This window comes from Lithobates pipiens, unplaced genomic scaffold, assembly GCF_037356315.1.
Source record: "Lithobates pipiens isolate NorthernLeopardFrog02 unplaced genomic scaffold, aLitPip1_a1.2 Scaffold_22, whole genome shotgun sequence".
In the NCBI taxonomy this organism is placed as follows: Eukaryota; Metazoa; Chordata; class Amphibia; order Anura; family Ranidae; genus Lithobates; species Lithobates pipiens.
In genome coordinates this window covers 283,488,603-283,503,609 of record NW_027507784.1, presented here as the reverse complement: position 1 = coordinate 283,503,609, position 15,007 = coordinate 283,488,603, and the positions used below count along the sequence as shown (strand labels likewise).

General features: G+C 40.9%; 1 protein-coding gene across 1 annotated transcript in view; it reads left to right on the top strand.

Annotated features, from left to right (window-relative positions):
- Positions 1–15,007, top strand: part of MICALL2 (MICAL like 2) — a 142,723-nt gene that overhangs the window by 75,361 nt on the left and 52,355 nt on the right. The window contains exons 7-10 of the mRNA XM_077449119.1: positions 2,789–3,871; positions 6,218–6,783; positions 6,981–7,074; positions 14,502–14,674. Coding sequence (XP_077305245.1) covers positions 2,789–3,871; positions 6,218–6,783; positions 6,981–7,074; positions 14,502–14,674 — 1,916 coding nt within the window. The remainder of the gene's footprint in view (positions 1–2,788; positions 3,872–6,217; positions 6,784–6,980; positions 7,075–14,501; positions 14,675–15,007) is intronic.

The window sequence follows — 15,007 nt, the reverse complement described above, 5'->3', positions numbered from 1 at the left end:
ACTGATAATCAGTGCCCTGATTAACAGTGTACATGTTCCTTTTAGTGAAGCTGGTTATCGGCTCTGTTCTCCTCTCCTCATGCTGTTAGCATGAGGAAAAGAGAGCCGATAACCGGCTTCTATTTACATCCATGATCAGCTGTGATTGGACAGAGCTGATCGCGTGGTAATGAGCTGCTGATGGGTTCTTTACCGCAGTCTGTGATTAGCAGTGTCTGGACACTATGATGACAGAGCGTGCCCATGGGCGTGCTGTGGCGCGATCACGGGAGGCCGTCATATGACTGACAAAGGTGCTGTCTGCTATTCCTCCTTATTCCTCCAGAGTTGTTTCTCACTAATACAGGAGGTGAGTTACTGGCCAGGTCACCAGGTAAAAACAGGGTGAAAAAAATAAAAACGGTGAACAAAAGCCAAGTTAAAAAATACTGATGCAGCCACCACATCTAATGATTGGTAAGCTGAAATATTATAATTTTTATTTTATTTTTTTGGGTTTACTGCTGCTTTAAAGTACAGCTAAAGATTTATTTTACTTATTTGGACTCAGTAGGGAAGGGTGAAAATCCTTATCCGTTTTTGTTTTGCCTCTATGTCTCTTTGGGGAGATTTTCCTTCACTTCTTGTCAAGTAGACACAGCTTATAGTAAGAGGAAATCTCTTCAAAGTGAGGGAAATCCCCTCCTAAACCTACCATAGATGGATTAAAATTCATCTGATTTCCTGCTGAATTTTGATCTAACTATGGGCAGGCTGGTTTTACCAAAGCTGATCTATCGATCTCGTGCCCACTTTAGGGCTTTTATGGTGGGTGATTTCATTTTGCTTTTAGGATGTTGCTTTATTCTGCTTTTGTATTTCAGTTGACTTGTATGTGCAGTTCTGAAAGGAACAAAAGAAATAACTGTAAGAACTGTAAGAAATACCACACTGTGCTGCTAAGTATGCTAGGCATAATTAATAAATAATTTTAGCTCCATATGTTCACTTGCCTCCTTTCATGTATGTCACAAGACCAGTCATTGGACAGCAGGTTCCCCTTACTGATTATTGAATCCAATGCATGGTTAGTTTACTTCTTCTATATCTTAAGTATGGGATGTTAGGTTAAGGGCTACATGTAGATGTCTCCAGAGCCTTTCTCCCACTCACACAGATAAAACATTTTGCGGACATCTCTTGTATGCATGCAGTATTGCTTTATTGCATTTCTTGTTTCAATATATCATGAATGAACCTTCAGTAGAACCCAGAAAACAATGAAAACCTATGCACCAGTCTTTATGTCCTTTTTCTCCAGTCTTTCCTTATGAAGTCCCAGCCCAAGTGGCTCCTAGAGTCCAATGGTTTGCAGCTTGATCTCCCCTAAGATAGAGTGGCTTGTAAAATCTGGAGGGGTCAATCATGAGTACTACTCACTTTGATAAGAATTTTCATGTGTATGATTGGTAAAGCAGAATATGTATTAATATACATCCTATACCCCCACCGCCCCCATATTCTGCTTGCGTCTCCTTGTTGGATTTCAGGGGAGGTGGTTTTTATATCAAAAGCTGTTTATATATAGCACTCTCTGTGTGTACAGTGTAAGAACATTTAGTTGGGCTCATCTGTAGGCAGGGGAGCCTGGGTTAATTTGTTTAGAGTTAGTTGGCAGAGCTCCAATTGCTGAGTCTCTATCGCCTCCCCCTGGCTTCTAGAACTGCTGGAAATTTCTAGAATTTAGAGGGCAGAGGAGCAGAGATGAGGCCTGAATACTTATGGAGTCTCTTCCAATCCCTGGGTGAGGATGACCCATAAATATTCTGTAGTCTGGCCATGTGGGAAGCTGGGTCCAGGGTTTAGTTGCCTGGAGATCCCTGTGCTGGGGGGCTCTACCCCTGGGTGGACGGAGGGAGCCAGAGGAAGAGAGAGCAGCAGATGAAGCCTCACACCCTTTCAGTCTCAGGTAGGCTTAGATGAGGCCATCCTGGGAGCCAGTGGGACCTGTCCAGCAGGCCTGTTCAGCAGTTACATGTGCCACAGGATTCACCTAAGGCAGTGGTCATCAACCCTGTCCTCAGGGCCCACTAACAGGCCAGGTTTTATGTATTACCTTGGGGAGAAGTAGGCTAGAATACTGCAATCACTGAGCAGCAAATGATATCACCTGTGATGTATTTAAGTTATCTTGCAAACCTGGCCTGTTAGTGGGCTCTGAGGACAGGGTTGATGACCACTGACCTAAGAGACTGAGTGAGTAGCTTTAACTACTATACCCCAGAGCCTTGCTAGGAGAACCTAAAGAGCAGAAGATGGAGCATGTATATTCAGTGATTGGAGACCTTTCTTTACCAGTTGAGCTGATCTGTTTTTCCTACGGGAGGACAGCCTTGTAATTTTTCGGTAGCCAGAAACAGTTTCAAGTCCTCAAGTTACATACAAACTACATTTCTGGGCATCCCATACATTTCCATTCCTATCCAAGTTTATCCCTAATAAGTCAAAAACAAAACCAAGCACTCTGGACTGGTTTTTGGCTACTGAGTGAATGCTGAAAATTCCTGTCGCCTGCCTGTGCATGTGAGGGACATCCCAAAAATCCAGCAGCTCCTAAGGTGGTAGCATTCCATATATGTAATTGTACATTGGGAGGTCTAATCTACGTGACACAGTGTAAACTGCACTGTAGACAGTTTTAGCAGAAAAAACCTCATGTCATTTATATTTTAACTTTCATTTAACACTTGTAAGTCAAGCTAGTGTAACAATGTTCATTTAACCAACTTGCTTTATTTTGCCATTTCAGATGCAAACAGTGTTCACGGACACTTCAGCCTGGAAATTATAAAGTGGGAGACCATCCTGGATCACTCATCTGCACAAACCATCATTCTGGCACACACATGAATACAGTAACAGTCAATGCACCCCCATCTGGTCCATACACCCCAGCAGTGGCCTCTGTAGGAGGTATCAAGGGCAGTATGACTACTTCAAACCAGACCAACAGCACTCCTACTAGCAGACCTTGGCAAACCACCATTAGTCCCTCTGTCCAAACAGCAGCCAATAAAACAAGTGCTGGCAATGTAAGCAATAATAAAAATGCTAACAATTCCTCAAGTATAGGAGGCCAGGAGCCTGGCAATAAGACTAGTTCCAGTTTTCCAAACTCAATTCTCAAAAATGGTTCTAGTTCTGTTAACACATCCAACCCCTTATCTACAAACAAGACAGCTACCGGATTTTATAGTAGCCCTCACACAAACGCCAATGTTTCTGGAAGGACTGACCAGTCTTCACCTGCTAATGTTAGCACCAACCAAATTAGGACAGTTCCAAGTGTATTTAGTTCATCCGGTAACTCGCAACAGAGTAGTAGCCCATCCACAAGTGTTTTACAGAATGGAAAAGGAAAAACAGATAATTCTTCAACTCAGAGCAGCTGGTCACAAAGAGAAAGCAGCAAAGAATCCGGACAAAGTGGGCAAACCAAACAATATGGCACCACAAATAATCAGGTTATAACAGTTTCTTCTGTGCCTGGAAGGTGGTCATCCTCAGCGGGTAAAGATAATGAAAACACAACGGCAAAACCTTGGCTTTCCTCTACAGCAAAAAACAAGGAAGCCCGTGAAAGGTTCTTCCAATCAAGCCCCGCTACTGAGCCAACAGTAAATCATTCTCAAACTGGCAAAGATTCCCCGAAATTATCTTTGTCTAGTGGGCCAGGCAGATCTGCAGTAGTTAGTGGAACGCCAAATGCCACTGAGAGTCATTCTGAAAAGGACAAAGCAAGAAACTTCCTCTTAAAAGCAATTCCTGGATCTACGTCTCCCAAACCTGCGCGTGCAGCAGAAAGTCCCAGCAGCACAGTCACTCCTAACCGGTAAGAAAATATATGTTTGTGTAGGCTTCATTAAGGTATTCTTTCTTGCATTGATTCAGTTAATCTTCTATCAATGGTATAACAGGGTATATATTGGCCAGGGCCACCAGTTAGAATATTTATTTATTTTTTAGCTCGTACTGGAGAAAATGACATCTGTACTTTGGTCATTATGTCTAGAACTTACCCTTTCAGACGTGTTTGCTACACAATGCCCAATAGGCCAAATATATTCACCAATCTGGGAAATATATTGCAGAAGCTGTTTAAAATATTTTGCATATACAGTATGTCTTCCATTCTGTGGCTTTAATCAATAAAACAGAATGGCTAATGGGAACATTTTATGGTGTCCCTCTTTTTGATGGACAAAACCATATACAATCAGACAAGTTGAAAAGCTTATTGGGTCTGAATTCTCTTGTCTAAATCTGAAAATTCTAGCAGTGCTATTGAGGGTCAATGGAGCTTTGTAGGATTCTTGTACCATGGGAAATATTAGTCATTCAAAACAAAAAAAATATTCCCTGCTCTTAGTGTATAAATGAAAGATATGTGACTACTGCAACACTGAAATATTCAAATACTGGATATCTAAACATACTTCTCACTGAATAGGTGTTGTTCATATGAATGTAGATACAACAACAATGTATTAATAATAAAATTAGTGCAAAAATATGTGGATTTAGCATCACCAGATCTTAGTTATATGTATGATCTCCTAAGCAAGCCAACGGTGAAATGCGTAGAGAACAGAGCTTAATTGTTTTCTGCAGTCTGGCTTAAACACAGTTATTATACTACACTATATGTACATTGAACATCATTTTTCATATGTATACCCATGGAACATGGCTTAGCAGACTGAGTACCCACCTTTCTTTGAATTTTAATCTCTGACTATTCACTTTCTGGGGTTAAGAATGGCACCTTTTTCAAAACCTTTCTTCCCTATTTTTGTTCTTCTCATTTTCAACTTTGTGACTTTTTGTACTCTATTTCACATATATGAACTTTTTATTGATCTTTTTATTGTTTTTATTCTTAATTATCTTCATATTTTCTATGCCGACGACACCCATATCTATCTCTCCACTCCTCAACTCACCCCCTTGATCTCCTCAAGGATCTCAAACTTACTGAATGACATATCGATATGGATGTCACACCACTTCCTCAAACTCAGTCTTTCTAAAACTGAGCTTGTTATATTTCCTCCTTCACGACCCCCCCGTAACTTCACCATTAATATCAACACAACCATTGGTCCCTCCACACATGCCAGGGTCCTGGGTGTAATCCTTGACTCTGACCTCTCCTTCAGCCCCCGTATCCAATCACTGGCTAAATCCTGCCGCCTTTACCTCCGCAATATCTCCAGAATTCGACCCTTCCTGACTAATGACACCACAAATTAATCCTAAATTATTTCCCGCCTTGACTACTGCAACTCTCTCCTTAATGGCCTACCCTTAAGCAAACTATCCCTCTTCAGTCTATTATGAATGCTTCTGCCAGCTAGACTAATACACCTCACTAATTGATCTGTGACTGCCGCCCCTTTCTGCCAATCCACTGGCTTCCCCTACCCCACCATGTAATATTCAAAATGCTAACCATAACATACAAAGCCATGCACAACACCGCCCCCATCTATATAACCAACCTCATCTGCAGATATCGCCCAAATCGTCCCCTCTGCTGCTCCCAGGACCTCCTGCTCTCTGGCTCCCTTGTTACCTCCTCTTAAATGTAAAAATAATAAAAAATGTAACTGTAAGGTAAATGAGACAAAAAAGTATACATCGTCCTGCCACCCGGGTTCTTGTGTTTATAAAAGGTAAAAAAAAGCAGTCAAAATAACAAAGTTATTAATTTTTTAGTTTTAATTGTTGGCGGGGGTAAACCTCGAGTATAGTTGGTGTGGGACCTAGGGGAAGGTCTCTAAGCTGAAATGGTGGTGAATGATATGAGAGTAGGGGATGAATAATCGGGAAGTGAAAGATGAGCTTTCATAATTTATTTTATATGTATATATATTATATAAATACTTTGTGATGGCTAATATAATGTTATATCAAGAATGTACACATACATTTGTAGCATCTGGAACATAATAATTTCTTAGTCCTTCTTTAGGGAATGATTGGTAGGTTATCCAGTCACAGAAGAGAAATTCTGCAGAGCATTTAATTGTCTGTAGAATGTTTTTTTTTTGGGTTGTTTCAAAACTAACATGGCCTGAGAGACACAAGGAAATCCTTTTCCTGTGGTTTTATTAAATAAGTTGTTTCCTACTTGCACCAATTTAGCCATTGTTTAAATATTTTCATGTTTTTGAAGGATATTGGATTCTTCACAAAGTGGGTCAACAGTTTCCACACCCAAGACAGATCCTATGAAACCTGTTCCAAAAGAAAGAAAAAGTAAAGTGCAAACATCTATTTCAAGTTCAGAGACGCCAAAAACCACTCCAGTATCCACCACCAGCAAGGGAGACACCAAACCAAGTTCTGTGCCAACACAACCCACAGAGTCTATACAGCCTAGACATCCGAGGCAGTCGGCACAATCTACCCAACCTACACGCCCTACACCGCCTGTCCATCCAACACAACCAGCACTGTCAAAGGAGTCTACACGACCCACTCAGCCTTTGCCATCTGTACATACAACACAACCTGTACAGACTAAAGAAACTACACGTCCCACTCAACCTGCACAGTCTAAGGCGAATATACATCCCAATCAACCCGCACAGTCTTCACAACCTGCGCAGCCTAAGGAAACGTTACGTCCTACACAACCTGCAACTCCTAAGCAGTCTATACAGTCTACACAGCCTTCACATCCTATACAGTTTACAAAACAACCAGGTATGGTGACTCCTGGCAACACATCTCCAAAGAGTGAGTATCAGATTATAATTTTTTTATGCTGCAATTACTTATTTACTTATGGAAGAAATGAACTTTACAGTGTGAGTCATCTCCGCATTCCATCTTATTTTTTATTTTTTTCTGGCCTTCCTTTATCTGATAGCTTTCAGTTTGTAACACAATCTTTATTTCAGTTTCCTCCTTTTAATGAACCATACTTTTTTCAGCACCAAATTCTGGCAACAAAGATTCAAAGTCAGAAGCCCCAGGGGACTGGAGATCGATGCTCAAGCCTTTGGACAAAAAGCCATCAACGCAGGGGTATGTTCTTTAAAGATTACAGCCAGATGTGGAAAATTCTTAAAGAGGAATGTAATCTAAAGATATTGTGACCCCAACCTTCCTACCACATTAGAACATCAGAGGTCCCCCAACCCCCAAGATTTTCTTCAGAATTCTGCCAAGACGACACATTAAAATACCACTATATCTCCCAAAATAAGTTGTTTTGTCAACATTAGGCACATGTGTTATTTAAAAAACAAAAAGACAAATATATATATATATATATATATATATATATATATATATATATATATCTGGGATCAATAGCAATTTACAGTGCTGTTCTTCCAACGTGACACAAGTTAATTAACGAAGATGACACATAATTTTATTTATTTATTTTTAGCCAGAACCAAATTTATTTTATTTTTTGATGCAATGTGCTGAGCTGCAATGTAACATGTAATCAAAGAAATAATCAGCGCAGCACTCCTATAATAATATACTGTATATACTAACCCTAAAATCAAATACTATGGCTAAATAATGTCCCTGTGCAAATAACTTTTTAACTGCTAAAATATAACTTATACACAATCAATACGTGTTAACAATCGATATACACAACAACCCCATTAAACCGATTTATAACAAATAAAGTGCCAAAAAATGAAAAAAAGTTTGGACAGTGCAACAATCATACAGTAAATATTCAATCCAAGTGAAAAGTGTTTCACAACTTTTTCGTTCATACACATACAGATCTTATCGTGGATCTTGTGTACAAATGATCTCTTTCCGTTTTAAATTCAAACTGTAGCACTGATGTAAGTAATTTTTTTTTCCACAGTAGCATGACAATCCCTCCACCTCCGGTCTAACTAATCACTCTCACCTTATGGTATGGACCCCTGTGCAAACAGGTGGTCATGCAAGCAGGTATCAAAAGGGTGAACACGGATCATAAACTTCTCTCACGTCTCCTTAGATCTCAGCAAGGACGAAAGGTCATGGTAGAAAGAAAAGATCTAAGTGCTCACTGCTTAAGTATAAGATTTAATTTTTGTGTTCAAACACAAACTACTCACATAAAGATGATAAAAACACAGCATGTAAAGCCGACAATCGTGTTAGTTCCGTAGGGCAGCAGCGGGTGACGTCATGCGTAGCTCCTCCCCTGTACGCATTACCTTCAATCCGAACTTCTACGTCACCAGACTCCTCCCCCTTCCCTTCGTTAGCAGACGGAGGCACTTGGAGAAGGGGGGAGGAGTCCGGTGACATTGATGTCCGTGACGTCACAGGAAGTCGGAGGAGAGGTGAGAATTTTGATCGATCAAAAAAATTAACAATTAATAGAGGAATTAATCTTTAATTTACACAGCCCTAGATAAAAGTAAATTGGACTCACATAGATCCAGTAAAATAATGCTGATCACAGTATTAATACATGTTAAAGAGGAACTGCAGTCTGCTCACATAATTTGTAATAAAAACACCTTTGCCATTCTGAAGCTTCCCTCCAACCACTTTGCATATTATTTTATATACTGTGATTCTGTACTTGCCAAATATGCTGCAGAAATCTCCCTCCTCTAAGTCTGGCTGCAGCCATTTTAACTGTGGGCAGCTGAAGCTGCTGTCTGTTCACTTCCTGGATTTAGACAGAGGCACATCTCCAGCTATGCAGCCCTCCAACTCTCATTGGCCCTGTTATGACTCACCCCCCCCCCCCCCCCCTCCTTTTCTGGCAAACTCTCAGGAGAGTGAGCTGTGCATGATGTCATAAGCCTAGGCTGAATACCAGACGCAAAACAGGAAGTGGGCTATATAAGGTAAATACTGGCAGAAAAAATATGTTTTACTATCCAAAGTTAAAACAAAAAGGCAGAAGATTTGCAACATGTTCAGTTTCTTTTCACACCAAGACAAAAGTTGGTGTGAAATGACACTAAAAATGTCCTTGCATTGGGACAGCATTGAACAAAGCAATTAAATGCAGGTGGTTAAAATGAGCCTTAAGTGTAGCTCTAAGCTAATATTTTTTAGTTTTAGATTCCTCCTTTTTTTTCTGATGATGACCATTGGTGCAAACATCGCATCACATTTCTATATTTCTGATAATAAACTGCCCCCAAATGATGAAAGACATGATCTACAGATTGTCCATTATGCTTTGCCTTTGCAGGGAATCAAAGAGGAAGTAAACCCATTAGGGTTTACTTCCTCTTTAAGTCCATTTTAATTTCAGTTTTTTTTTTTACCTTTAATACTTGTTAAGGAATTCCCAAAGCATTCTGGGGTAGCTAATATGCTTTCCACTGGGTTATGTAGTATGAACCTGCAAAGCCCGTAAACAGGCTTTTTACAACAGACCGAAAACTGACACCGCTATCTCTTATTTTTATGGCGCTAAATCACCTATTATAAAAAAAAAAAAAAAATTTGTGTATAAAGAAATATATACATGTAAAAAATACTAAAATACCACCCAAACTAACCTGCCTAAATGGACACTTGGTAACATATTATCTAAACTGGACAGTTGCTTAGTATATTTTCACACTGTATGGCTTTTGGGATGTTTTAATGTACTGATATTCTTTGAATTATTTGTTCATTTGTTATTTTTATTGAAGTGATTTAGCAACATTAAGGTATAGCCTTGTATATGTCATCAGTAAATACACAGCTACAGGTGTAAAAAGAAGGGCTAGTTGGGAAAAAAAAAAAGATTAAAATAGATAAATAAATAGTGTATGTGTGTGTGTATGTATGTGTGTGTGTGTGTGTGTGTGTATATATATATATATATATATATATATATATATATATATATATATATATATATATATATATATATATATATATATATATATATATATATATATACACACATACACACATACACACATACACACACACACACACACACACATATATGCGGCCCCTGGCTTACAAACAAGAGGGACCGCAAGGGTTTGTAGTTGGGTTCAGTATTGAATTGGCCCACCTTTTGCAGCTATAACAGCTTCAACTCTTCTAGGAAGGCTGTCCACAAGGTTTAGTAGTGCGTCTATGGGAATGTTTAACCATTCTTCCAAAAGCGCATTTGTGAGGTCAGGTACTGATGTTGAACGAGAAGGCCTGGTTCGCAGTCTCTGCTCTAATTCATCCCAAAAGTGTTCTGACAGGTTGAGGACAGGACTCTGTACAGGCCAGTCAAGTTCCTCCACCTCAAACTCGCTCATCCATGTCCTTATGGATCTTGCTTTGTGCACTGGTGAGCAGTCGTGTTGGAACAGGAAGGGGCCATCCCCAAACTGTTCACATAAAGTGTGAAGCATGAAATTGCCCAAGATGTCTTGGTATGCTGACGCCTTACTGGAACTAAGGGGCCAAGCCCAACCTCCTGAAAAACAACCCCACACCATATTCCCCCCTCCACCAAATGATTTGGACTAGTGCACAAAGCAAGGTCCATAAAGACATGGATGAGCGAGTTTGAGGTGGAGGAACTTGACAGTCCTGACCATAACTGGTTAGAACACCTTTGGGATGAATTGGAGTGGAGACTGCGGGACAGGCCTTCTCTTTCACATCAGTGCCTGACCTCTCAAATGCACTTCTGGAAGAATGGTCAAACATTCCCATAGACACACTCCTAAACCTTGTGCACAGCCTTCCTAGAAGAGTTGAAGCTTTTATAACTGCAAAGGACGGACCAACTCAATATTGAACCCTACGGACTAAGACTGGGATGCCATTAAAGTTCAATTGTGTGTAAAAGGAGGCATCCCAATACTTTTGGTAATATAGTTTGTGTGTAAATATTTGTACCAGTTTAAAAACACAACACATATATTATAATTTTTTCAAAACGTAAACTTTAAAAAGATCCAAAACTGCTATCTTGGTTAATTTTTTATTAAATTTAGCACTTCAGCGGGACAGTCAAACATTTTTGTATTATATTTTTTATATCTTAGATTTTACTTATGCTTCTGCCTATAACTCAAACGGGAGTCTGACTTTCTATCGTGCTACTTTATAGGCCCCTTACTAGAAATATGTAAGAGGTTAGCATTTCCCATCTTTTTTCTTGAATTATTGTGTAATGCTGATTAACTCCAGATCGGTTCCAGTCCTGTGTCAGTTTGAGGGATCTCTGTGCGGCTTGAGGCACATGTGTGTTTACAAGATGTGTCTGGGAAAATCCTGGGGACTTCAGGGCTTCTGACCCCTGTGGCTGCAGAATGTGCAAAGCTGTTCCCTGTGTGTAAAATAAAGGTTCATTATCTGTTAATGACGAGGAAACTACTTAGAACAAGTCACAGTTTTCTGTTCTTTTCCACTAAGTTCCTATAACACATTTCCTTGCCTCATCTGGGTAAATCTATTTTACTGTGTGTCCCACACAGCAGTGCTGAGCAAAGAAGGTATTTAGCTTTATAATAATAATAATAAAAAAAAAAAAAAAAACTCGCACACTGTACTTAAAGCGGAGGGCCACCCTAAACTAAAAAATAACATTAACATTCTCCCCCAAAAAATTGTAAAAAAATAATTTTTTTACTTACCAGAAACCCTTGTTGCTAGGCAGTCTTCCAAATCTGCCTCTTCCTATTCCGCGGCTCTTCCTCCTCCTCGGTGAATGAATGAATGAATGACTTGTATAGCGCTACCTATGCGAACTGATTCGCCTCAGGATGCTTTCCTTCCACCGGCGTCCATCTGCAGCTTTTTTTTTTTTATGCTGTCCTTTAACCTGTAGGGTCCCGACACACTTACAACACATACAACATTGACATACACATATTATGGCCAATTTTTTATTTTTTTTGGACAGGGTCTAATTAACCTACCAGCGTGTCTTTGGAGTGTGGGAGGAAACGGGAGTACCCGGAGGAAACCCACGCAGGCACAGGGAGAACATGCAAACTCCAGGCAGATAGTGTCGTGGTCGGGATTTGAACCAGCAACCCTACTGCTGCTAGGTGAAAGTGCTAACCACTACACCACTGTGCTGTGTTGCCCTGCTGCCTTCTGGGACATATGTGCATCCCAGGAAACAACAGGGCCATTTACGAAGCGCTGTGTGACTCGCGCATGCACAGTAGGAAAGTGGCTTTACCTTTGCCTGTTTCCCTTTGTTAAGATGATTGCGCCGGCACCTGATCCGATGGATGGATCGGCCTCGGGGCCGACATCGCCAGCTCGCTGGACAAGTAAGTGTCCTTATTAAAAGTCAACAGCTACAGTGTTTGTAGCTGCTGACTTTAAAAAATAAAAATTGCGGCTGGAACACCGCTTTTAATATGTTCCCAAACAGAGGGGATACAAGTAAATAATATGTTACTTTAGAGTCCATTCACGCTTGTACGATTCCAAAGTTGTACGAATGCAACTTTGTATGGGTACAACGTGGATACGATTTTGGCTTTGATCTATGATAATGGACAACTGTTGCACATGTACGAGTTTAGTGCAACTTTTGAGGGTTGACATTGAAGTCTATGGCCCTCCAGTTGCATGAAAGTCAGACCAAAGTAGTGCATGAACTACTTTGAAGGCGTTAACCATTCATTTATGTGCAACTTAAAGCTTTATCATTGGAAAACATGGAAAACAACTTGTCATGCCACTTTGATGTCCAAAGTGTCATGACAAGTCGCACAAGTGTGAATGGAGCCTTATGCCCCGTACACATGATCGGACTTTCCAATAACAAAACCATGGATTTATGTTCGGGGGGGGGTTTGGCTCCAACTTACCTTGCATACACACGATCACACAATTGTTGGCCAACAATTATGAACGTGGTGACGTACAAGACGTACGTGATATCTCAGTTACGAAAGCGCTTCCGGGTCATACTTGATTTCGAGCATGCGTGGACTTTTGTGCAACAGACTTGATCATTCACATCTGTGCAACTTCAAGTTGTAGCGACGTCAAAAGTAGTCCCTGCACTGCTTTGGTTCCACTTTGCCACTTGAGGTCCATAGACATCAAGAATACACAGGCATTGTTTCAAGTGTCATCAAAATCGTGGCAAAATCATGCGACTTTAAGGTCGCATGAGTGGAAACCTAGTCTTTCAGCCACAAGGAAATAGATGCAGGAGCGGAGGGGCTGAGAGGAGAGGAGATTGGCTCAGGGCACAGACTACAGATATGACAGGGAGGGGGAAGATGCTGAGACTCTGCACACACAGCGGGATGACAGAGGCACGTAAACTGACCAGCAGCCATGATTAGTGTGGTCAGATTACAAAGAGAAGCACAGGAACAAGCAGGATCAACCAGGTATTGTAGAATATTTATTGGGCCAAATGACACTAAAAACGCACTGTGCTATACTGTATATTATGCTTTACCACTTGCCGCCCGCCGTATAGCAATATGACATTGGCAAAGTGGTTGCGATATCCTGATCCTGATATCGTCATACGATGTCGCCAGGATATCAAGCTGCTGCGTGCCCCCAGGGGCACGCATCATGGCGATCGTTGTTGCCGTGTGTCAGTCTGACACACTGCAACTCCGATCTGGGTAAAGAGTCTCTGACGGAGACTCTTTACCACATGATCAGCCGTGTCCAATCACAGATGATCACGATGTAAACCGGAACAGCTTTTCCACAATAGCTTCTGTCAGATATGAGTAGAGGAGAGCCGATCGGCTGCTCTTCTGACGGGGGGGGGGGGGGGTGTCTGTGCTGATCATCAGAGCAGCCCCCCCAAGGATGCCCACGCTGGACCACCAGCGATGCCTACCACTAGACACCACCAGGTATGCCACCAATGGCCACCAGGGATGCCAATCAGTGCCCACAATGGATGCCAATTAGTGCCCACAATGGGCATCACTGATTGACAGGCATTATTGTTTGGCACTGATTGGCATTCATCAGTACCATATATTAGTTTACATCAGTGCCCATCCGTGCCACCTATGTGTAACCATTAGTGCTGCATATCAGTGCCCATCAGTGCTGCCTATTAGTGCCCAGTGGTGCCACCTCATCGTTGCCCATCAGTGCTGCCTTATCAGTGCCCATCAGTACAGCCCCATCAATGCCCATCAGTGAAAGAGAAAACGTACTTATTTACAAAGTTTTGTATCAGAAACAAACAAAAGAAAAAACATTTATTTTCTAAATTTTCGGTCGTTTTTTTATTCGTTTAGCAGAAAATAAAAATCCCAGGGTGAACAAATACCACCAAAAGAAAGCTCTATTTGTGGGAACAAAATGATAAAAATGTAGTTTGGGTACAGTGTTGTATGACCGCGCAATTGTCATTCAAATTGCGACAGCGCTGAAAGCTAAAAATTGGTCTAGGCAGGAAGTGCCCGGTATTGAAGTGGTTAAGGAAACGGGATCATTTTTTTTCTTTCAAGGTTACAACCACTTTAAGAACTGTCTAGTTGCTTTTCTAATAGTGCAATGTTCTCCCACAGGCCTCTGCTTGAAGTTAAACCTGCTTCTAAAGAAAAGGAGACCACCAACACACCAAAGAAACAGAATACCATCACCACCGTAACAGTGACCGTCACTCCAAGCCCTGCTGAGAAAGAGAATAAACCAGTTGCTCCTGTAACAACCCCTGCCAAGCCAGGATCAGGGGCCACAGGTAAAGAAAAACTTTCTGGTCAGTTTTCTTGTAATCTTAGTGGATGTAAATGTGGTGCCGGATACAAAGAATTATGTCTCTCCTATAGTAGTTAGCAATTCGGCACCTATAGCAAACTGCATAGACTTAAAGACTCCACTTCCATCCAATAAGGAGCAGGTGGAGATAGACGTATTATTGTGAAACTGCACTCCCAGTCCTGTTCCTGAACTGGCACATACATTTTTCCTACCTTTTAATTAATCCTACCCTGATATTTGATGATTACATTCATGGAAATGTGTACTCGGTGATTAGAAACATTTCAGTTAAAAATCCTCCTACATAAGCTGT